Consider the following 24591-nt stretch of genomic DNA (forward strand, 5'->3'; position numbering starts at 1 on the left):
TACGCACGCGGTTGGTGTATTTTAATTCGGATCTGGTGTCAAGTTCTCTACAACCGGATATTAAAAATTCCCATCTGCCACATAACCGGGGACACGGCTCTCGAAAGTTTAAATCCTGCAGGGGTGTTCCAACTTAGCCCATGACAAGCTCATGATCCACGGAGACAATCCTCCATCGCGGGACATCCGATCAGACTCGGGATCCTGGTGCACAAGACATTTCGACAATGGTAAAACAAGTCCAGCAAGACCTCCCGGCGTGCCGACACCCTGATAGTAGCCACGTGTATCTCGTCTCAGGCCACGTCCGGATGAACACTACGTACGGCAACCAAATACCCCAGGTGAAGGGGCGGCACCACAAGTGGCTCTGTTTTGGGACCAACACCATCAGCACTGGGCCCCCTGTATTATGTTGAAAGAATCCTTGGGGACGCGACCCCCTATGCTAATTAATTAATTATCAAGTTTAGTTATTATGTTGGGGAAATGGTAAAACCAATGTTGGGCCTTGCTGGAAGAGTTTTATTCAAAGCGAACTGTCAAGAGGAGCCCATAAACCCTCATCGTGTTAGGGACGCAAAATCAAGGAACATAACACCGGTATGACGAAAACTAAGACGACAAAAGTGGAACAAAACACCAGGCAAAAGGCCGAGCCTTCCACCCTTTACCAAGTATATAGATGCGTTAATTAAATAAGAGATATTGTGATATCCCATGATATCCATGTCCCAACATGGAACAACCTGCAACTGCACCTACAACTAGCAACGCTATAAGAGGGGCTGAGCAAAGCGGTAACATAGCCAAACAATGGTTTGCTAGGATGGTGGAAAAGGTTAGAGGCTATCAGGGCAATTTGGGAGGCTTGATAAACAAGTGGTGGGTAGCGCGACATAGCGACAACATCAAGACAACTAGCATAGCAAAGATAGTAGTGAGATCCAAGGTGACGGTCATCTTGCCTGAAATTCCGCTAGGAAGAAGACCGAATCCATGAAGTAGACGAACCAACATAACTGAACGAATCCTCACAATCGCAACATAACCGGAACTATCAAGAAGAAGCATCATGGGAAAGAAGCAAACAACAGGGTAAACAACCATCACATAAACATGGCATGATGCAGAATCAAGTATGATGCATGTCCGATTTAATGAGTCATGGCATGGCAAAGTGCAACAAACAATACTACAAATCAAGTGGAGCTCAATATGCAACGAGTTGCATATTGATGAATAACCACATGCAATCATTTAGTTCACTCCGTTTATGCTACCCATCAATATTAAATGTTGTTAAACATGGCAAGAGGTGAAGCATAACAAAACTATACTATCTAAGCAATTTAAATGGGGCCGCATATAACAAACAACAAATCCGAAAAATCCCCATGTGCATTTTTTGGTTATGGTACTGTTCTGCCCTAAACCATATTTTAGAGTTGCTAAACATGCAAAGTAATGCCACCATGTTAATCTATGCATTTTTCCAAGCAAGTTACATATATAATTTATTTAATCTGGAGCTACGGTTATTTAGTTATGAAATAAATCATTTTAGAATGGCATTTGAGCAAATTTAATGCAAACATCAACTTAAGCATTTCAAACATGGATGGAAGTTGCATATTATGAAACTAGATGAAATTCTAAGCATTTTACATATATATAATATTTTAATCCGATGCACGGTTTGTGAGATATTAAATGCATGAACATGAAGGACTTTTCTGTAAAACTGATGTTCTCTGGATAATGTCTAAATTCGCAGCAGGAAAAAACCCACATCGGGCCGAATCTGACTGGGCCAAAAGTGTACAGGAGAGGGGCTGGAGGGGGCTGCTCACCCATGGGTTTCGGCCCGGTCGGTGAGGTGGGAGCTGGGCCGCGGGGCTTGTGGCTGGGCCTAGTCAACGCTCTCGAGAACGAGCGCAGCTGCTCGATCTCCAAGCACGCGGGTCAAGCAGAGCTCCTGCTCGATGAAGAGGAAGCAGAGGCCGTGGCGTGGACTTGGCGGCAGGGACGTCGCGGGGACGACCGGATCCAAGGCGGGGAGGCGCGATGGGAAGCAGGGGCGGCTGGATCCGGGGCGGGGAAGCTCGAGGTGGAGCCGCACGAGGAGGCTCGGGAGGCCCTCTCCATGGGTGCTCGGGCGAAGTAGCTCGGACGGGGTAGCGCTGTTGCTGGCTTCTGTGGCCGCGGACGAAGGCGGCTGCCGGCGACCAGCGGGCAAGGCGGCGGAGCAGCGGCTGTAGAGGACGACTGCGACGGGACCTCGAGAGAGAGCTCAGACCAAGACGGAGAGCTCCTGTCCATGGGGAAACAGAGAAAGGGTGAGGGAGAGGGAAGCCAGGGAGGAAAAGGAAGAAGGGGGCGCGAGATCGGACTTGGGGGTCGCCGGGTTGACGCAGCTCCGGCGGGGTCGACGTGGTGCCGGCGGCGCCGAGAGGGTGCAGCTGCTGCTACTGCTGGCGGCGAGGTCGAGGAGCTCGTGCAGGGAGGCGCACATGAGCGGCTCGGGCAGAGTTGCTGCTCGCGGGGCTCCTGGCCGTCGTTGGACGAAGGTAGCTGGAGGCCGGACGTGTCCATGGGGAATGAGAGGAGCTCGGTTGCATGAGGAATGGCTGTGGGAAGGATGGATGAGGATCGAGAGGTGGCGGCGGAAAACAAGGGAATTGGTCCGGAAGGACCTGGACCGGGAGGAGATCCCGAGGCGGGGGGTGGAGTGGCGGCGGTGAGGGGGATTTGGATGGATGGTACATCATAGGGGTTAGGGTTAGACTGCTATCGGACGGCCCCCATCATAATCGGACGGCCCGGAGAAAAAATAGGCTAGGATAGTCTAATAAAGAACTGAAGATATTTTAGGGATGTTTGGGGATGATCCGGGCTCATCGGTAACGACTGTCTGGGTCGGATTCGGGAGAGTTTCGGACACGGACGATGGGTCGATGCACCGAGCAAAGAGGGGTTAGGTGGTTTGACAAGAGGGAATCGAAAATCCGGTTGGACTCGGATCGGTCAACGAAGGCAAGGGGGGACGCGACAACTACGAACTAATGCAAACTTTATGAAAACATGCAGATGCAATGCGCATGATGCTATAATGAAATGCAACAAACAAATAAAAACACACGGCGATAACGAAAAACATGAAAGATGTCTGAAGCGTCGGTCTCGGGTCGTCACACTATCACCCATAGATCCCTAAAAAGAATCAAGGGATTTTACTCAAAAAGGAAAACAATGATGACAGTGTACTTTAAAACTAGCTAAAACTAGAAGACACCCCACGCGTTGCGGTGGGAATTTGTAAAAGGTGGCTATAATGCGCATGAAAAATCTTAAGGGGAAGATATATATACATAATATAATTACAAATAATATTTGGGTTCAGGATCACAAACATTAGGACATCAAAAATGCATGTCTTATTATTTTCTATTGACCACGGCGAAGTATATACAAAACAAAATATATTTTTCCATTTTATCGAGTAACTACCTACTGCCTAATAAGCGTAAGAATATAAATTAGATGCTATAGTTACGGCATAGCAGTTGTGTTTCAGTTCACCAACTATGAGGATGTAAGGTACTATATCATAGTGATCCTTCATGGATAACAACTCGCTATGTTTTTCATTGCAGACAAATACATGTGCAATCGCTATGTGTTCCCTTGCATACAAATGCATGAGCTGATTAGCAAAAATTAAGAAAACCTGACCCTCTTTCAGTGCAAAATCACTCCATATACTATTGGGCCGTACACGAGCACTGGCCGGGGCACTCGTGCTCGGCGTCGCCCACCCACGCTTAGGCGTACCCGGCGCTGGCGTCCGCGCCATGGAGCGGTGGAGGCCGTAGCGAGCTCTACAGAACCGTTTGATGACCAGGTGCTGGTGCAGGATCACCACCACGAGGGCGCCTTGGGGAGTGCACCGGCCGCGAGCTGGAAGATCTCGACCAGTGTCAGCTGACTTGCCGAAGGAGTAGTTCTCATCGGAGATCTGACAAACCAGAAGGACGCGGGCCGTCGCCTTCGAGGCGACGACGACACCACACGCGGTGGCGTTCGACTGAGATGTCAAACAAACCAGATGCATTCACAATCAAGGATTAGGGCAGCAGTGTGCGCGTCTCCAACGGCAATGGACCCTTGAAGGCTTGGCCGGCGGTGCGGTATGAAGAGTATAGATACAGGAAAGATAGCAGAATTGGTTGGTGTGATTTTTGCAGGGAATCGACGGAGATTTATTTGTCCAGGGAGATGAAGGTACCTAATCGTCAGAGTATAAAATTCTCAATCGTAATGAAAGCAGTTTTCTTGTTCACGTCCCGTTAATTCTCCCATTGTAACCTAGCTTTCTTTTCAAAAAAGGGACTCTCCGGCCTCTGCATCAGAACAATGCATACGACCATCTTTATAAAAAATAAATAGGTTCAACAAAGTCTTGCAGTCTGAAACAAAGTAACGGCAAGCTCACAAAAAGCCACAACGCCAAAAACACAAAAGCCAAGAGGCCACAACCGGCTAGCATAACAAAGATAGAAAAATCAATCGCCTATCTTATTACATGACCGCCATCCAAACCGGTTGAAAATATCCCGTGCTACCATCTCCCACCGGATAGATCCAGTAATCAAATGCTCCCTGGCCTCCGTCGGAGTGAGTAACGACCACATATGGATCAGCGCAATGGCTCGGAATATAACCTGCAAATATGAATATTTGTTCTTTTGTTAAAAACCAAATCATTTCCGCAGTTCCAAATTGCCCAGAACAAAGCACATACTTCTACGCGAATGTGTCTAGCTGTTTCGGACTCTATCCCAACAAGCCACGTTCCAAATAACGTACTGACAGAATTCGGAGGAGTAATGTTAAAGGTAATGTGCACTGTCTGCCACAAACCTTTGGCCAACGGGCAATAAAAAAAAGGTGTTTGATAGTTTCATCCAGATCACAAAAACTACACCTAGTAGATCCTGTCCAGTTGCGCTTTACCAAATTATCCTCTATTAATATGACTTGTTTATGTACAAATCACATAAACGCTTTAATTTTCAAAGGAACTTTGACTTTCTAAACATATGTGGAATTAGGAATGGCGCAAGAGTTGATGACATCGATATACATCGATTTAACTGTGAACTCTCCAGTCCTAGTAAGCTTTCAGCACAACTGATCGGGCTGATGAGATAGCTGAACCTCCATCAGTCTACTCACTAAATGAAGCCACGCTTCTCACCGGTTGCCAACAAGCGTCCTCCTAAAATGAATATTTGTGAAACTGATGCATGTAAGTATTGATTACTATTTATTACACATGGCAAGAAATGGACTCTTGCGTGGAGAGTATTGTGATTGACTTTTTTTCTACTTATCTGTCATGCGGGAGGCTATCAAAGGTTATGCTCGCGATAGTTGAGGTGAATGGGCTGCATGACTCAGAGCTGATTGGTGAAGGACTGCTGGCGTGGCAGCCTGTTGTTGTGGATATGCTGCATGTTTAGAGAAATCAAATGGTGGAGGGCTTCTATTTAGATATAGAAGATATTAGTATAGAATGAGAAGGGGAAGAGAAAAATCAAAGAAAAGGGAAATCCTTCTAAAATGACACCTAAAAAATCATGGTAACATAAGTACTTATATGTATGTTTGAAAATACAGATGAACTTACTACACCATACTGTTTCCGATTGGAAATGCAGCAACCACCATTGTAGCACAAGGGACCCACAGTGGATGAGCAAGCACAGATGCGGATGATACTATGACACAACAGTGGATCAAGAAAAGAAATGGATGTGCTCATAGAAGCACGTGCAAGGGGATGCACCGGAGGCTAGCCCATCGTCAGCCAAGGAGAAGGCTAGAACTTGACTTGGGGCTAATTCTTTTCGGCGATTCTCTTAGAATCGCCCTCCTCCCCAGCTTCTTCCAGAATCGTCACTCTATATTTTTTTTACAATTCTATCTAGTTAAGGTCTTTGAGGAATTAAGTGAGGGTAGTCCTATCTTTTTCCGTCTGTAAGGGAGAGAAAGGTGAGTTCTTTTAGAGAAAGAGAGCATTGCAAAGGCCAAAAAGTATGACACATGATAAATTTGAATGCACACAAAGGCGAGGATAATGCGATAGTTTATCCATAAAATTAACCCTACTTAAAAGGTGTAAATTGGTTTTAAAAGGTGGACTTGAAATAATTGGTAAAATTATGTATGCAATTTAACTATAATATTTTCTGAGAATACATATTTACATATATTAAATTTATACCAGTGTGGCTATGGACGGGCATTCACCTAGTTGGATGGACTAGAGTCACCGGATGAGCACTTGTCGATGAGCATAAATTTTCCTTCTCCCGAAAATACCTCCAACCCTTCTGTATATGGTATCCCCTTTACCGGTTTTTACCCCTTGATCAACGAATACTACTTCACCGGATGCTAGTTTGGTCAAACTTGACCTTTGGGTTATCTGATTGGAACGCTCATGTTAGCCGGTCACTACTATAGAAGACCTCAACTTGCAATATGTGAAGGCGATCGAGATAGCTTTAATCTCTCTGATGATCGAGCTATATTGTTGTTTGTATGCGGCCTAACAAAATGAGCACTATTGTTATGGACCCATTATTTTTGCTGGAACTTATTATGGGCCCGGTTAATGAGCCATATAATATTAGAGCGTGAACGATGGAGGCAGCACCAAGGTTCTTCCCAGTGCATAACACGTAGATACTAGAACATAAATAAGCGCGTTGCTGCGCCCGTATGTCTTAAGGGTAAAATTTTAAATTGTTAGAGAAAATTAAAATGATAGAAATGTCTAGTAATTTCAAGAGAAAAATTATAACACCTTGAAGTTGGTGGTGAGGCATGTGTAAGTAGGATGTAGTAAGTCGAAAAGTCCATTCTGCACCCCGAGCTCATATGCTCCCACATGAACAGTAAAATCGAAAAAAAATAAAAAAAAAATCCAAAAATTCCAAAAAAAAATTCAATTTTTTTTCGATTTTACTGTTCATGCGGGAGCATATGAGCTCGGGTGCAGAACGGCTAATCTGCACCCGAGCTCATATGCTCCCGCATGAACAGTAAAATCGAAAAAAATCAAAAAAAATCAAAAAACTCTAAATTTTTTTGAGAGAAACATTGACAAAAGTTCTAAGTGCCTGCAAAAATTCGTCATGAAATCACATTCCTAGAAGGTGTGGAAAAAAATAGTACTCTGAAAAAGCTACTTTCAAATGCATTTTGAAGCACTGAATTTGTTTTTTTTTGCCACGCCTTACAGGAATGTGATTTCAGGATGAATTTTTGCAGGCACTTACAACTTTTGTCAATGTTTCTCTCAAAAAAAAATTGGATTGTTTGACTATTCTATTATTTTCTCATATCTCTTATCTAATCACATGTTCCTCCGTTCCTGCTTGGACGCTTGATGCTATAAGCGAGCATGGAAAACGAAAGGCTTGCCATCGCCAAGGGCAAAACTACGCCGTGGCTTGCCTGGATGAAAAGAAAGATGGAAAAGGCAAAATAAGGCGATGTGATTGGTAGGAGTATGTATGAAAGTAGCTCAGCTGTAGAAAGAGGCAAACGGATAATCCTTCTCCTCCACCAATAGCAGCAGTTTCAGAAGGGCGACCAATGATCCATCACTACCATGGTTCGGCCGCTGCTTCTCTTTGAAAATAATGATTCGCATGGTCAGAGCAGGTGTAACAGTCCGACGAATGTAGACCTGTGGGGCCGTACAACTGCCAGGGCATGGAGGTCGATGAATGCGGCGGAAAAACAGGGGTGTACGCCGACGCTGCATGCGGCCGCCGCAATTGCAATGGAACACGAACAACGCAGTAGGGCAGGCCATGGGAAAGAAGGGACTCACCTGCGGGAGCCTACGAAGGAATAATAGAGCGCCGACCCCCGGGCACACGTGTCTTAGATGCTCGCCGCCGGGACGCAAGACGGCGGCAGCACAGCGCCGACGAACAGGGGAGGAGCACAGGGCTGGGATAAGGATGAATAGGTTGGAAGGTGCTCACATTGAACTAGGCTAGCTGCGAACGATTGGGCCCAGTGTCCGTTCGACTAGTAAGGCCTGATTACTCACCGCACGCCTTACTCGTTCCGAGGAGCAGCGGCCCGGGTAACGGTGCCTCGAGCGGTCAACGTGCGTAAGTGATCTCTGAGACGACCAAACTAATCTGGAGCGTACATGGATGAGCGTGAACGATGGAGGCAGCACCAAGGTTCTTCCCAGTGCATAACACGTAGATATTAGAACATAAATGCGTGCGTTGCTGCGCCCGTATGTCTTAAGGGTAAATTTTTAAATTGTTAGAGAAAATTAAAATGATAGAAATGTTTGGTAATTTCAAGAGGAAAATTATAACACCTTGAAATTGGTGGTGGGGCATGTGTAAGTAGGATGTAGTGAGTGAGATATTGCAATGTATGCCCATTGCTTCTCCTATTCTGATTTGGACTGTTTGACTATTCTATTATTTTCTCATATCTCTTATCTAATCACACGTTCCTCTGTTCTCGCTTGGACGCTTGGTGCTATAAGCGAGCATGGAAAACTGAAGGCTTGCCATCGCCAAGGGCAAAACTACGCTGTGGCTTGCCTGGATGAAAAGCAAGATGGAAAAGGCAAAATAAGGCGATGTGATTGGTAGGAGTGTATATGAAAGTAGCCCAGCAGTAGAAAGAGGCAAACGGATAACCCTTCTCCTCCATCAATGATTACCCACAAGTGTAGGGGATCTATCATAGTCCTTTCGATAAGTAAGAGTGTCAAACCCAACGAGGAGCAGAAGGAAATGATAAGCGGTTTTCAGCAAGGTATTCTCCGCAAGCACTGAAATTATAGGTAACAAATAGTTTTGTGATAAGGTAATTGGTAACGAGTAGCAAGTAATAAAAGTAAATAAGGTGTAGCAAGGTGGCCCAATCCTTTTTGTAGCAAAGGACAAGCCTGGACAAACTCTTATATGAAGGAAAGCGCTCTCGAGGACACATGGGAATTATCGTCAAGCTAGTTTTCATCACGCTCATATGATTCGCGTTCAGTACTTTGATAATCTGATATGTGGGTGGACCAGTGCTTGGGTAATGCCCTTACTTGGACAAGCATCTCACTTATGGTTAACTCCTATTGCAAGCATCCGCAACTACAACAGAAGTATTAAGGTAAACCTAACCATAGCATGAAACATATGGATCCAAATCAGCCCCTTACGAAGCAACGCATAAACTAGGGTTTAAGATTCTGTCACTCTAGCAACCCATCATCTACTTATTACTTTCCAATGCCTCCCTCTAGGCCCAAACAATAGGGAAGTGTCATGTAGTCGACGTTCACATGACACCACTAGAGGGATGACAACATACATCTCATCAAAATATCGAACGAATACGAGATTCACATGACTACTAATAGCAAGACTTCTCCCATGTCCTTAGAAACAAACTTAACTACTCACAAAGCATATTCATGTTCATAATCAGAGGGGTATTAATATGCATAATGGATCTGAACGTATGATCTTCCACCAAGTAAACAAACTAGCATCAACTACAAGGAGCAATCAACACTACTAGCAACCCACAGGTACCAATCTAAGGTTTGGATACAATGATTGGATACAAGAGATGAACTAGGGTATGAGATGAGATGGTGCTGGTGAAGATGTTGATGGAGATTGACCCCCTTCCGACGAGAGGATCGTTGGTGATGACGGTGGTGATGATTTCCCCCTCCCGGAGGGAAGTTTCCCCGGCAGAACAGCTCCGCCAGAGCCCTAGATTGGTTCCGCCAAGGTTCTGCCTCGTGGCGGCGGAGTCTCGTCCCGAAAGCTTGCTTATGATTTTTTCCTCGACGAAAGACTCCATATAGCAGAAGATGGGCATCGGAGGGCCACCAGGGGGCCCACGAGGCAGGGGGCGCGCCCAGGGGGTAGGGCGCGCCCCCACCCTCGTGGCCAGGGTGTGACCTTCCTCTGGAACTTCTTGCGCTCAGCATTTTTTATATATTCTGCAAATAGCTTCCGTGAAGTTTCAGGACTTCTGGAGCTGTGCAGAATAGGTCTCTAATATTTGCTCCATTTCCAGCCCAGAATCCCAGCTGCCGGCATTCTCCCTCTTCATGTAAACCTTGTAAAATAAGAGAGAATAGACATGAGTATTGTGACATAATGTGTAGGCCCATAATGCAATAAATATCGATATAAAAGCATGATGCAAAATGGACGTATCAACTCCCCCAAGCTTAGACCTCGTGTTTCCTCAAGCGAAAGCCAAAATCGAAAAATATGTCCACATGTTTAGAGATAGAGGTGTCGATAAAAATAAAATACGGACATGAGGGCATCATGATCATTCTTAGAACAGCAACATATATATATATTGTCATATGATCTCTTATGCTAAAGTAACAATTCAATCACAATTTCAAGTATGAATCATAACCCTCATTGAGAACCAACAAACTCTAATCTCAGTCATTGAGGCAATTGCAATTTATCGTAACATAGGAAAGAGTCAATATAAGAGCTTTTCAGCAAGTCCACATACTCAACCATCTTTTAGTCTTTCACAATTGCTAACACTCACGCAGTATTTATGGGTATGAAGTCTTAATCGGACATATAGAAAGATAGGGGCTTATAGTTTTGCCTCCCAACGTTTTACCTCAAGGGTAATGTCAACAACAATAGTTCATGAAGACTCACATTCAATTAGCTATATATATCAGGATCTTTCCAACACATTGTGCTTGCCAAAGGATAAAATGTAAAAAGGAAAGGTGAAGATCACCAAAACTCTTATGTAAGGTAGAAGATAAAAGTAAAAGATAGGCCCTTCGCAGAGGGAAGCAGAGGTTGTCATGCGCTTTTATAGTTGGATGCACAAAATCATAATGCGGAAGAACGTCACTTTATATTGCCACTTGTGATATGGACCTTTATTATGCAGTTCGTCGCTTTTATTTCTTCCATGTCACAAGATCGTATAAAGCTTATTTTCTCCGCACTAATAAGTCATACATATTGAGAGAGCAATTTTTATTGCTTGCACCGATGACAACTTACTTGAAGGATCTTACTCAATCCATAGGTAGGTATCATGGACTCTCATGCCAGAACTGGGTTTAGGGATATTTGGAAGCACAAGTAGTATCTCTACTTGGTGCGAAGAAATTGGCTAGCATGAGAGGGAAAGGCAAGCTCAACATGTTGGATGATCCATGACAATATAATTTATCTCAGATGTAAGAAAATATAACCCATTATGTTGTCTTCCTTGTCCAACGTCAACTCTTAGCATGTCATACTTTAATGAGTGCTCACAATCATAAAAGATGTCCAAGATAGTATATTTATATGTGAACCTCTCTTTCTTTATTACTTCCTATTCATTGCAACGATGACCAAAACAATGTTTGTCAACTCCCAGCAACTTTTATTCATCGTACTCTTTATATGTGAGCTCATTACTTTCCATAAGATCCATATGATCTCTTTGTTTCTTTTTATTTATTCTCTTTTATTTTATTTAATTCCCTCAAGATCATAGCAAAATAATCAAGCCCTTGACTCAACACTAATCTTTATTATATAGCTCACGGACTCGATTACATAGAGGGATCATAAAGCAAAACTCACAACTAGATCATACTAAAACTTTATTCCACTAGATCAAGATATTACTAAAAGGATCGAACTAAGAAAAAGGGTAAAGATAGAAGTGATGGTGATACGATACCGGGGCACTCCCCCAAGCTTGGCAGTTGCCAAGGGGAGTGCCCATACCAGATACTCAGTTCTTCTTTGTTGGTGAGGAAGGTGGAGTTGTTGATGATGTAGGCTTGTCGTCCCTCTTCCAAGGCATAGGCTCACCATCATAGAAGGATGATCGAGTCTCCTGAATCCTCAAATCTGCAGCCAAACTCATCCTCTTGAATCTATATTCATACTCACAGTTTCGGTTTTGCAGGTCATAGATCTAGGCTTGGAGGTGCTTGATTTTCTCATGAAGTTTGAAGACGGCCTCCCCAATGTCCTTGATGTCTAGCTTGTGGTTGTTGGTGAACTCCGTGATCATAATGTGATTGGAGTCGAGTCCACGCTCCACCATCTCCTGACACTTGAAAACTTGTTGCTCCAATGCCTCGAGCCTTGCCTCCATGCTCCCGGTCCTCCTTGGTCCCTCAGCATCGCGGATGTGCAACAACCCCTCACGCATCTCAATGGTTTGAGGGTGTTGCAGCACCTCCGCGGGGTAGGGGTTGATGACCTTCTCGAAGAACTTGTCCTTGGGGGAGCTTGGAAACGACATGACGACCTAGATCTGTCAAAAAAACAGCTCGAAACAAAGACAAGAGATATTTGCATGATACAGTGGTCAAAACCTTCGGGAGATTATATAATGAATTTTTACCGACTAAAAGAAGTATTTTGCAAGAAAACAGAGTCCGGAGAGCGCACGAGGTGCCCACGAGGCAGGGGGTAGGGCGCGCCTCCCACCCTCGTGGGAGCCTCGTGTCCATTCCGGTCTGCTTCTTATTTTCCTATTTTTCTAAATATTCCAAAACGGAGAAATATTGCCATTAGAACTGTTTTGGAGTCGTTTTACTTACCGTACCACGTACCTATTCCTTTTCGGAGTCTGAAACGTTCCGGAAAGTGCCTCTTATGTATTCCTCTGGGGTTACAGTTTCAATAACATTAGTTTCAACATTTATGGGATTACCTAAGATATAATGTTTAATTCTTTGACCGTTCACCACCTTCGGATTTGTGCCTTTGAAGTTGTTGATTTTTATGGCACCGGAACGATAGACCTCCTCGATAACGTAAGGACCTTCCCATTTAGAGAGAAGTTTGCCTGCAAAAAATCTTAAACGAGATTTGTATAGCAATACATAATCACCTACGTTGAACTCACGCTTTTGTATCCTTTTTTCATGCCATCCTTTAACTTTCTCTTTAAACAGCTTGGCATTTTCATAAGCTTGGGTTCTCCATTCATCAAGTGAGCTAATGTCAAATAACCTCTTCTCACCGGCAAGTTTGAAGTCATAGTTGAGCTCTTTAATGGCCCAATATGCCTTATGTTCTAATTCAAGAGGTAAGTGACATGCTTTACCATAAACCATTTTATATAGAGACATACCCATAGGATTTTTATATGCAGTTCTATAGGCCCATAATGCATCATCAAGTTTCTTGGACCAAATCTTTCTAGATCTATTAACAATCTTTTGCAAAATTAATTTGAGCTCTCTGTTACTCAATTCTACTTGACCACTTGACTGTGGGTGATAAGGAGATGCAATTCTATGATTAACGGCATACTTAGCAAGCATTTTACGAAAGGCAACATGAATAAAATGTGAACCACCACCAGTCATTAAATATCTAGGGACTCCAAACCTCGCGAAAATAACTTCTTTAAGCATCTTAATAGAGGTGTTATGATCAGCACTACTAGTTGGAATAGCTTCTACCCACTTAGTAATGTAATCAACAGCAACTAAAATATGTGTATACCCATTAGAGGAAGGAAAATGTCCCATATAATCAAATCCCCAAACAATGGTTCAATAACAAGTGAATAATTCATAGGCATTTCTTGACGTCTACTAATATTACCAATTCTTTGACATTCATCACAAGACAAGACAAACTTACGGGCATCCTTGAAGAGAGTAGGCCAATAAAAACCGGATTGCAATACCTTATGTGCAGTTCTATCTCCAGCATGGTGTCCTCCATAAGCCTCAGAGTGACACTTGTGTAGGATCTGTTCCTGTTCATGCTCAGGTACACAACGTCTAATAATACCATCTACTCCTTCTTTATAAAGATGTGGGTCATCCCAAAAGTAATGTCTCAAATCATAGAAGAACTTTTTCTTTTGCTGGTATGTGAAACTAGGCGGTATAAATTTAGCAACAATATAATTAGCATAGTCAGCATGCCATGGAGCAGTTCGAGAAGCATTTATGACCTTTAATTGTTCATCAGGAAAGCTACCATCAATAGGTAGTGGGTCATCAAGAACATTTTCTAACCTAGACAAGTTGTCTGCAACGGGGTTCTCAGCTCCCTTTCTATCAATAATATGCAAATCAAATTCTTGTAGCAAGAGAACCCATCTAATAAGTCTAGGATTAGCATCTTTCTTTTCCATAAGGTATTTAATAGCAGCATGATCAGTGTGAATAGTTACTTTAGAATCAACAATATAAGGTCTGAACTTATCACAAGCAAATACAACTGCTAAGAATTCCTTTTCAGTAGTAGCATAATTTCTTTGGGCACTGTCTAGAGTTTACTAGCATAGTTGAATAAAATTTAATTTCTTATCAACTCTTTGCCCTAGAACAGCACCTACAGCATAATCACTAGCATCACACATAATTTCAAAGGGTAAATTCCAATCAGGTGGCTGAACAATAGGTGCATAAATCAATGCTTTCTTAAGTATTTCAAATGCTTCTACACAATCATCATCCAAGACAAAAGGAATATCTTTTTGTAATAGATTAGTTAGAGGCCGAGAAATTTTTGAGAAGTCCTTAATGAACCTCCGATAAAAACTGGCGTGGCCGAGGAGGCTTCTTATACCTTTAATGTCCTTGGGACACGACATCTTTTCAATAGCATCAACTTTAGCTTTATCAACTTCAATACCTCTTTCAGAAATTTTATGCCCCAAGACAATACCTTCATTAACCATAAAGTGGCACTTCTCCCAATTCAAGACAAGATTAGTTTCTTCACATCTCCACAAAACTCGATCAAGGTTGCTTAAGCAATCATCAAAAGAGGATCCATAAACGGAGAAATCGTCCATGAAAACCTCACATATCTTTTCACAAGCATCAGAGAATATAGCCATCATGCATCTTTGAAAGGTAGCAGGTGCATTACATAAACCAAAAGGCATACGTCTATAAGAAAAATTACCGAAAGGAAGTAAAAGTGGTCTTTGATTGATCATCAGCTGACACATGTATTTGAGAGAAGCCATAGTAACCATCTAGAAAGCAAAAATGTGTATGTTTGGATAATCTCTCTAGCATTTGATCAATAAAAGGCAAAGGGTAATGATCCTTTTTAGTAGCCTTATTTAATTTACGGAAATCAATTACCATCCTATAACCTGTAATAATTCTTTGCGGAATCAATTCATCTTTATCATTGGGGACAACAGTAATACCTCCCTTCTTAGGGACACAACGAACAAGACTTACCCACTTACTATCAGCAACGGGATAAATTATACCTGCCTCCAGGAGCTTTAATATTTCCTTTCTTACCACTTCTTTCATCTTAGGATTCAGCCATTGTTGATGATCAATAACTGGTTTGGCGTCTTCTTCCAAATTTATTTTGTGTTGACATAGAGTGGGACTAATGCCCTTAAGATCATCAAGAGTATATCCAATAGCAGCACGGTGCTTCTTCAGAGTTTTCAATAATTTCTCTTCCTCCTTCTCTGAAAGGTTAGCACTAATAATAACAGGATATATTTTCTTTTCATCAAGATAAGCATATTTAAGAGTATCAGGTAATGGTTTAAGCTCAAACACGGGATCACCCTTGGGTGGAGGAGGATCCCCTAGGATTTCAACAGGCAAATTGTGTTTCAGAATAGGTCCCTGTTTAAAGAATACTTCATCTATTTCCCTTCTTTCATTCATGAACATATCATCTTCATGGTCTAGCAAATATTGTTCTAATGGATCAGTAGGAGGCACGGCAATAGAAGCAATACCAATAATTTCATCTTTACTAGGCAATTCTTTATCATGGGGTTGTCTACGAAATTTAGAAAATTAAACTCATGAGACATATCACCTAAACCAACAGAAACAATATCCTTATTGCAATCTATCTTAGCATTGACAGTATTCAAGAAGGGTCTACCAAATATAATGGGACAAAAGCTATCTTGTGGGGAACCAAGAACAAGAAAATCAGTAGGATATTCAGCCTTCACAAGACTTCAACATCTCTAACAATCCCAATTGGTGAAATAGTATCTCTATTAGCAAGCCTAATGGTAACATCAATACCTTCTATCTTAGCTGGTGCAATATCATGCATAATTTCTATGTATAAGGAAATAGGTATTGCACTAGCACTAGCACCCATATCACACAAGCCATGATAACAATAATCTCCTATTTTAACAGAAATAACAGGCATGCCTACGACTGGTCTATGTTTATCTTTAGCACCAGGTTTAGCAATTCTAGCAGTCTCATCACAGAAGTAAATAACATGCCCATCAATATTATCGCCCAAGAGATCTTTAACCATAGCAACATTAGGTTCAACTTTAACTTGCTCAGGGGGTTTAGGTGTCATAATATTACTTTTGTTGACCACAGTTGAAGCTTTAGCATGATTCTTTATTCTAACAGGGAAAGGTGGTTTCTCAACATAAGCAGTAGGAACAATAGGATCATTATAAGTGATAATCTTTTCTTCAACTTTAATAGGTGCAACTACTTTTACTTCAATGGGAGGATTATATTTAAACCACTTCTCCTTAGGGAGATCAACATGAGTAGCAAAGGATTTCAGAGAGAAGCTACTACCTCAGAGTCAAGTCCATATTTAGTGCTAAATTTACGGAAAACATCGGTATCCATAAAAGATTTAACACAATCAAACTTAGTTGTTATACCTGACTCCTTACCTTCATCGAGATCCCAATCTTCGGAGTTGCGTTTAATTCTCTCCAATAAATTCCATTTGTATTCAATAGTCTTCATCATAAAGGAACAATACAAGAAGTATCGAGCATGGAGCGATTGTTGTCAGAAAGCCGAGCATAAAAATTTTGAATAATCATTTCTCTTGAGAGCTCATGATTGGGGCATGAATATAACATTGACTTAAGCCTCCCCCAAGCTTGAGCGATGCTTTCTCCTTTGCGAGGCCAAAAATTATATATATACATTTATGATCACGATGAACAAGATGCATAGGATAAAACTTCTGATGGAATTCCAATTTCAACCGTTTGTAGTCCCATGATCCCATATCATCACATAGCCTATACCATGTCAATGCATCTCCCTTCAAAGATAAAGGGAATACCTTCTTCTTGATAACATCATCGGGCATACCTGCAAGCTTAAATAATCCACAAACTTCATCCACATAGATTAAGTGTAAGTCGGGATGCAATGTTCCATCTCCTGCAAAAGGATTAGCTAGCAGTTTCTCTATCATACCCGAAGGAATTTCAAAGTAAACATTTTCATTTTCAGTAGGTCCAGTAGGTTGAGTAGGTTGAGGAGAAACTATTTGCTTTACCGGTCGGGGTGAAGATACCCCGAACAAGCCCCTCAAAGGATTACTTTTCATAGTAAAAAGCGACAGTAAATTTCAGCACACTATATAAATTTTTCCTTACCAAATTCCACCTACCAAAGGCGCTTCACTCCCCGGCAACGGCGCCAGAAAAGAGTCTTGATGATGTTGGGGAACGTAGTAATTTCAAAAAAATTCCTACGCACACGCAAGATCATGGTGATGCATAGCAACGAGAGGTGAGAGTGTGATCTACGTACCCTTGTAGACCGACAGCGGAAGCGTTAGCACAACGCGGTTGATGTAGTCGTACGTCTTCACGGCCCGACCGATCAAGCACCGAAACTACGGCACCTCCGAGTTCTAGCACACGTTCAGCTCGATGACGATCCCCAGACTCCGATCCAGCAAAGTGTCGGGGAAGAGTTCTGTCAGCACGACAGCGTGGTGACGATCTTGATGTACTACCGTCGTAGGGCTTCGCCTAAGCACCGCTACAATATTATCGAGGATTATGGTGGAAGGGGGCACCGCACACGGCTAAGAATATGATCACGTGGATCAACTTGTGTGTCTATGGGGTGCCCCTGCCCCCGTATATAAAGGAGCAAGGGGGAGGCCGGCCGGCCCTTGTGGGTGCGCCAAGGAGGAGTAGGATTCCTACTCCTAGTTGGAGTAGGTTTCCACCTTTCCTAGTCCAACTAGGAGAAGGGGGAAAGGGGGGAAGAGGGGAAGGAAGGGAGAGAGGGGCCACGCCCCAAACCCCTTGTCCAATTCGGACTGGGCTTGGGAGGGGCGCGCGCCACCTCCTGGTCCTTCCCACTAAGGCCCACTAAGGCCCATTGCTTCTTCCTCGTATTCCCGTAACTCCCCGGTACCTCCGAAAATACCCGAATCACTCGGAACCTTTCCGATGTCCGAATATAGTCGTCCAATATATCGATCTTTACGTCTCGACCATTTCGAGACTCCTCGTCATGTCCCCGATCTCATCCGGAACTCTGAACTCCTTCGGTACATCAAAACATATAAACTCATGATGAAACTGTCATCGAAACCTTAAGCGTGCGGACCCTACGGGTTCGAGAACAATGTAGACATGACCGAGACACGTCTCCGGTCAATAACCAATAGCGGAACCTAGATGCTCATATTGGCTCCCACATATTCTACGAAGATCTTTATCGGTCAGACGCATAACAACATATGTTGTTCCCTTTGTCATCAGTATGTTACTTTCCCGAGATTCGATCGTCGGTATCTCAATACCTAGTTCAATCTCGTTACCGGCAAGTCTCTTTACTCGTTTCGTAATACATCATCTTGCAACTAACTCATTAGTTGTAATGCTTGCAAGGCTTATGTGATGTGCATTACCGAGAGGGCCCAGAGATACCTCTCCGACAATCGGAGTGACAAATCCTAATCTCGAAATACGCCAACCCAACATGTACCTTTGGAGACACCTGTAGAGCTCCTTTATAATCACCCAGTTACGTTGTGACGTTTGGTAGCACACAAAGTGTTCCTCCGGCAAACGGGAGTTTCATAATCTCATAGTCATAGGAACATGTATAAGTCATGAAGAAAGCAATAGCAACATACTAACGATCGGGTGCTAAGCTAATGGAATGGGTCATGTCAATCACATCATTCTCCTAATGATGTGATCCCATTAATCAAATGACAACACATGTCTATGGTTAGGAAACATAACCATCTTCGATTAACGAGCTAGTCAAGTAGAGGCATACTAGTGACGTTTGGTTTGTCTATGTATTCACACAAGTATTATGTTTCCGGATAATACAATTCTAGCATGAATAATAAACATTTATCATGATATAGGGAAATAAAATAATAACATTATTATTGCCTCTAGGGCATATTTCCTTCAGTCTCCCACTTGCACTAGAGTCAATAATCTAGATTACACAGTAATGATTCTAACACCCATGGAGCTTTGGTGCTAATCATGTTTTGCTCGTGGAAGAGGCTTAGTCAACGGGTCTGCTATATTCAGATCCGTATGTATCTTGCAAATCTCTATGTCTTCCACCTGGACTAGATCCCGGATGGAATTGAAGCGTCTCTTGATGTGCTTGGTTCTCTTGTGAAATCTGGATTCCTTTGCCAAGGCAATTGCACTAGTATTGTCACAAAAGATTTTTATTGGCCCCGATGCACTAGGTATGACACCTAGATCGGATATGAACTCCTTCATCCAGACTCCTTCGTTTGCTGCTTCTGAAGCAGCTATGTACTCTGCTTCACATGTAGATCCCGCCACAACGCTTTGTTTAGAACTGCACCAACTGACAGCTCCACCGTTTAATGTAAACACGTATCCGGTTTGCGATTTAGAATCGTCTGGAGCAGTGTCAAAGCTTGCATCAATGTAACCATTTACGATGAGCTCTTTGTCACCTCCATATATGATAAACATATCATTAGTCCTTTTCAGGTATTTCAGGATGTTCTTGACCGCTATCCAGTGATCCACTCCTGGATTACTTTGGTACCTCCCTGCTAGACTTATAGCAAGACACACATCAGGTCTGGTACACAGCATTGCATACATGATAGAGCCTATGGCTGAAGCATAGGGAACATCTTTCATTTTCTCTCTATCTTCTGCATTGGTCGAGGATTGAGTCTTACTCAATTTCACACCTTGTAACACATGCAAGAATCCTTTCTTTGCTTGATCCATTTTGAACTTCTTCAAAACATTGTCAAGGTATGTGCTTTGTGAAAGTCCAATTAAGCATCTTGATCTATCTCTATAGATCTTAATGCCCAATATGTAAGCAGCTTCACCGAGGTCTTTCATTGAAAAACTCTTATTCAAGCATCCTTTTATGCTATCCAGAAATTCTATATCATTTCCGATTAGTAATATGTCATCTACATATAATATCAGAAATGCTACAGAGCTCCCACTCACTTTCTTGTAAATACAGGCTTCTCCAAAAGTCTGTACAAAACCAAATGCTTTGATCACACTATCAGAGCGTTTATTCCAACTCCGAGAGGCTTGCACCAGTCCATAAATGGATTGCTGGAGCTTGCACACTTTGTTAGCTCCCTTTGGATCGACAAAACATTCCGGCTGCATCATATACAACTCTTCTTGCAGAAATCCATTCAGAATGCAGTTTTGACATCCATTTGCCAAATTTCATAATCATAAAATGCGGCTATTGCTAACATGATTCGGACAGACTTAAGCATCACTACGGGTGAGAAGGTCTCATCGTAGTCAATCCCTTGAACTTGCCGAAAACCTTTTGCGACAAGTCGAGCTTTGTAGACAGTAATATTACCGTCAGCGTCAGTCTTCTTCTTGAAGATCCATTTATTCTCAATTGCTTGCCGATCATTGGGCAAGTCAACCAAAGTCCATACTTTGTTCTCATACATGGATCCCATCTCAGATTTCATGGCTTCAAGCCATTTTGCGGAATCTGGGCTCACCGTCGCTTCTTCGTAGTTCGTAGGTTCATCATGATCTAGTAGCATGACTTCCAGAACAGGATTACCATACCACTCTGGCACGGATCTTACTCTGGTTGATCTACGAGGTTTAGTAGTATCTTGTTCTGAAGTTTCATGATCATTATCATTAGCTTCCTCACTAATTGGTGTAGGTGTCACAGAAACAGGTTTCTGTGATGTACTACTTTCCAATAAGGGAGTAGGTACAGTTACCTCGTCAAGTTCTACTTTCCTCCCACTCACTTCTTTCGAGAGAAACTCCTTCTCCAGAAAGTTTCCGAATTTAGCAACAAAAGTCTTGCCTTCGGATCTATGATAGAAGGTGTATCCAATAGTTTCCTTTGGATATCCTATGAAGACACATTTCTCCGATTTGGGTTCGAGCTTATCAGGTTGAAGCTTTTTCACATAAGCATCGCAGCCCCAAACTTTCAGAAACGACAACTTTGGTTTCTTGCCAAACCACAGTTCATAAGGTGTCATCTCAACGGATTTTGATGGTGCCCTATTTAACGTGAATGTGGCCGTCTCTAGAGCATATCCCCAAAACGATAGCGGTAAATCAGTAAGAGACATCATAGATCGCACCATATTTAGTAAAGTACGATTACAACGTTCGGACACACCATTACGCTGTGGTGTTCCGGGTGGCGTGAGTTGTGAAACTATTCCACATTGTTTTAAATGTACACCAAACTCGTAACTCAAATATTCTCCTCCACGATCAGATCGTAGGAATTTTATTTTCTTGTTACGATGATTTTCAACTTCACTCTGAAATTCTTTGAATTTTCCAAATGTTTCAGACTTATGTTTCATTAAGTAGATATACCCATATCTGCTTAAGTCATCTGTGAAGGTGAGAAAATAACGATATCCTCCACGAGCCTCAACATTCATCGGACCACATATATTTGTATGTATGATTTCCAATAAATCTGTTGCTCTCTCCATAGTACCGGAGAATGGTGTTTTTGTCATCTTACCCATAAGGCACGGTTCGCAAGTACCAAGTGATTCATAATCAAGTGGTTCCAAAAGCCCCTTAGTATGGAGTTTCTTCATGCGCTTTATACCGATATGACCCAAAAGGCAGTGCCACAAATAAGTTGCACTATCATTATCAACTCTGCATCTTTTGGCTTCAACACTATAAATATATGTGTCACTACTATCGAGATTTAATAAGAATAGACCACTCTTTAAGGGTGCATGACCATAAAAGATATTACTCATGTAAATAGAACAACCATTATTCTCTGATTTAAATGAATAACCGTCTCGCATCAAACAAGATCTAGATATAATGTTCATGCTTAACGCTGGCACCAAATAACAATTATTTAGGTCTAATACTAATCCCGAAGGTAGATGTAGAGGTAGCATGCCGACTACGATCACATCGACTTTGGAACCATTTCCCACGCGCATCGTCACCTCGTCCTTAGCCAATCTTCGCTTAACCCGTAGTCCCTGTTTTGAGTTGCAAATATTAGCAACAGAACCAGTATCAAATACTCAGGTGCTACTGCGAGCATTAGTAAGGTACACATCAATAACATGTATATCACATATACCTTTGTTCACCTTGCCATCCTTCTTATCCGCCAAATACTTGGGGCAGTTCAGCTTCCAGTGACCAGTCTGCTTGCAGTAGAAGCACTCAGTTTCAGGCTTAGGTCCAGGTTTGGGTTTCTTCTCTTGAGTACCAACTTGCTTGCTGTTCTTTTTGAAGTTCCCCTTCTTCTTCCCTTTGCCTTTTTTCTTGAAACTAGTGGTCTTGTTGACCATCAACACTTGATGCTCCTTCTTGATTTCTACCTCCGCAGCTTTCAGCATTGCGAAGAGCTCAGGAATAGTCTTATTCATCCCTTGCATATTATAGTTCATCATGAAGCTCTTGTAGCTTGGTGGCAGTGATTGTAGAATTATGTCAATGACACAATCATCTGGAAGGTTAACTCCCAATTGAATCAAGTGATTATTATACCCAGACATTTTGAGTATATGCTCACTGACAGAACTGTTCTCCTCCATCTTGCAACTATAGAACTTATTGGAGACTTCATATCTCTCAATCCGGGCATTTGCTTGAAATATTAACTTCAACTCCTGGAACATCTCATATGCTCCATGACGTTCAAAACGTCGTTGAAGTCCCGATTCTAAGACGTAAAGCATGGCACACTGAACTATCAAGTAGTCATCAGCTTTGCTCTGCCAGACGTTCATAACATCTGGTGTTGCTCCAGCAGCAGGCCTGGCATCCAGCGGTGCTTCCAGGACGTAATTCTTCTGTGCAGCAATGATGATAATCCTCAAGTTATGGACCCAGTCTGTGTAATTGCTACCATCATCTTTCAACTTTGCTTTCTCAAGGAACGCATTAAAATTCAACGGAACAATAGCACGGGCCATCTATCTACAATCAAACATAAACAAGCAAGATACTATCAGGTACTAAGTTTCATGATAAATTTAGGTTCAATTAATCATATTACTTAAAGAACTCCCACTTAGATAGACATCCCTCTAATCTTCTAAGTGATTACGTGATCCAAATCAACTAAACCATGTCCGATCATCACGTGAGATGGAGTAGTTTCATTGGTGAACATCACTATGTTGATCATATCTACTATATGATTCATGCTCGACCTTTCGGTCTCCGTGTTCCGAGGCCATATCTGTATATGCTTGGCTCATCAAGTATAACCTGAGTATTCCGCGTGTGCAACTGTTTTGCACTCGTTGTATTTGAACGTAGAGCCTATCACACCCGATCATCATGTGGTGTCTCAGCACGAAGAACTTTCGCAATGGTGCATACTCAGGGAGAACACTTCTTGATAATTAGTGAGAGAACATCTTATAATGCTACCGTCAATCAAAGCAAGATAAGATGCATAAAAGATAAACATCACATGCAATCAATATAAGTGATATGATATGGCCATCATCATCTTGTGCTTGTGATCTCCATCTTCGAAGCACCGTCGTGATCACCATCGTCACCGGTGCGACACCTTGATCTCCATCGTAGCATCGTTGTCGTCTCGCCAATCTTATGCTTCCACGACTATCGCTACCGCTTAGTGATAAAGTAAAGCATTACCGCGCTATTGCATTGCATACAATAAAGCGACAACCATATGGCTCCTGCCAGTTGCCGATAACTCGGTTACAAAACATGATCATCTCATACAATAAAATTTAGCATCATGTCTTGACCATATCACATCACAACATGCCCTACAAAAACAAGTTAGACGTCCTCTACTTTGTTGTTGCAAGTTTTACGTGGCTGCTACGGGCTTAAGCAAGAACCAATCTTACCTACGCATCAAAACCACAACGATAGTTTGTCAAGTTGGTGCTACTTTAACCTTCGCAAGGACCGGGCGTAGCCACACTCGGTTCAACTAAAGTTGGAGAAACTGTCACCCGCTAGCCACCTTTGTGCAAAGCACGTCGGGAGAACCAGTCTCGCGTAAGCGTACACGCAATGTCGGTCCGGGCCGCTTCGTCCAACAATACCGCCGAACCAAAGTATGACATGCTGGTAAGCAGTATGACTTATATCGCCCACAACTCACTTGTGTTCTACTCATGCATATAACATCAACACATAAAACCTAGGCTCGGATGCCACTGTTGGGGAACGTAGTAATTTCAAAAAAATTCCTACGCACACGAAAGATCATGGTGATGCATAGCAACGAGAGGGGAGATT

At 42.5% G+C, this 24591-nt stretch overlaps 1 protein-coding gene across 1 annotated transcript; it reads right to left on the minus strand.

Annotated features, from left to right (window-relative positions):
• Nucleotides 1–1665: 1665 nt before the first annotated feature.
• On the minus strand, nt 1666–2724 carry LOC123081873 (predicted GPI-anchored protein 58). The gene is made up of 2 exons (XM_044504387.1): nt 2394–2724; nt 1666–2314 (listed from the first exon to the last, which is right to left on the minus strand). The coding sequence occupies exons 1-2, from the start codon at nt 2513–2515 to the stop codon at nt 1966–1968; spliced, it is 471 nt and encodes a 156-aa protein (XP_044360322.1). The 5' UTR covers nt 2516–2724; the 3' UTR covers nt 1666–1965.
• Between the last annotated feature and the right edge of the window lie 21867 nt (nt 2725–24591).

Source organism: Triticum aestivum, chromosome 4A (assembly GCF_018294505.1).
Source record: "Triticum aestivum cultivar Chinese Spring chromosome 4A, IWGSC CS RefSeq v2.1, whole genome shotgun sequence".
Taxonomy (NCBI): domain Eukaryota; kingdom Viridiplantae; phylum Streptophyta; class Magnoliopsida; order Poales; family Poaceae; genus Triticum; species Triticum aestivum.

Excerpts from the sequence above, each read along its gene's own strand:
- LOC123081873 (XM_044504387.1), bottom strand. The coding sequence starts at position 2,515 with ATGTGCGCCTCCCTGCACGAGCTCCTCGACCTCGCCGCCAGCAGTAGC. Across the intron at positions 2,315-2,393 it reads GTCAACCCGGCGACCCCCAA|GAGCTCTCCGTCTTGGTCTG; the intron begins GTCCGATCTCGC and ends CCCCATGGACAG.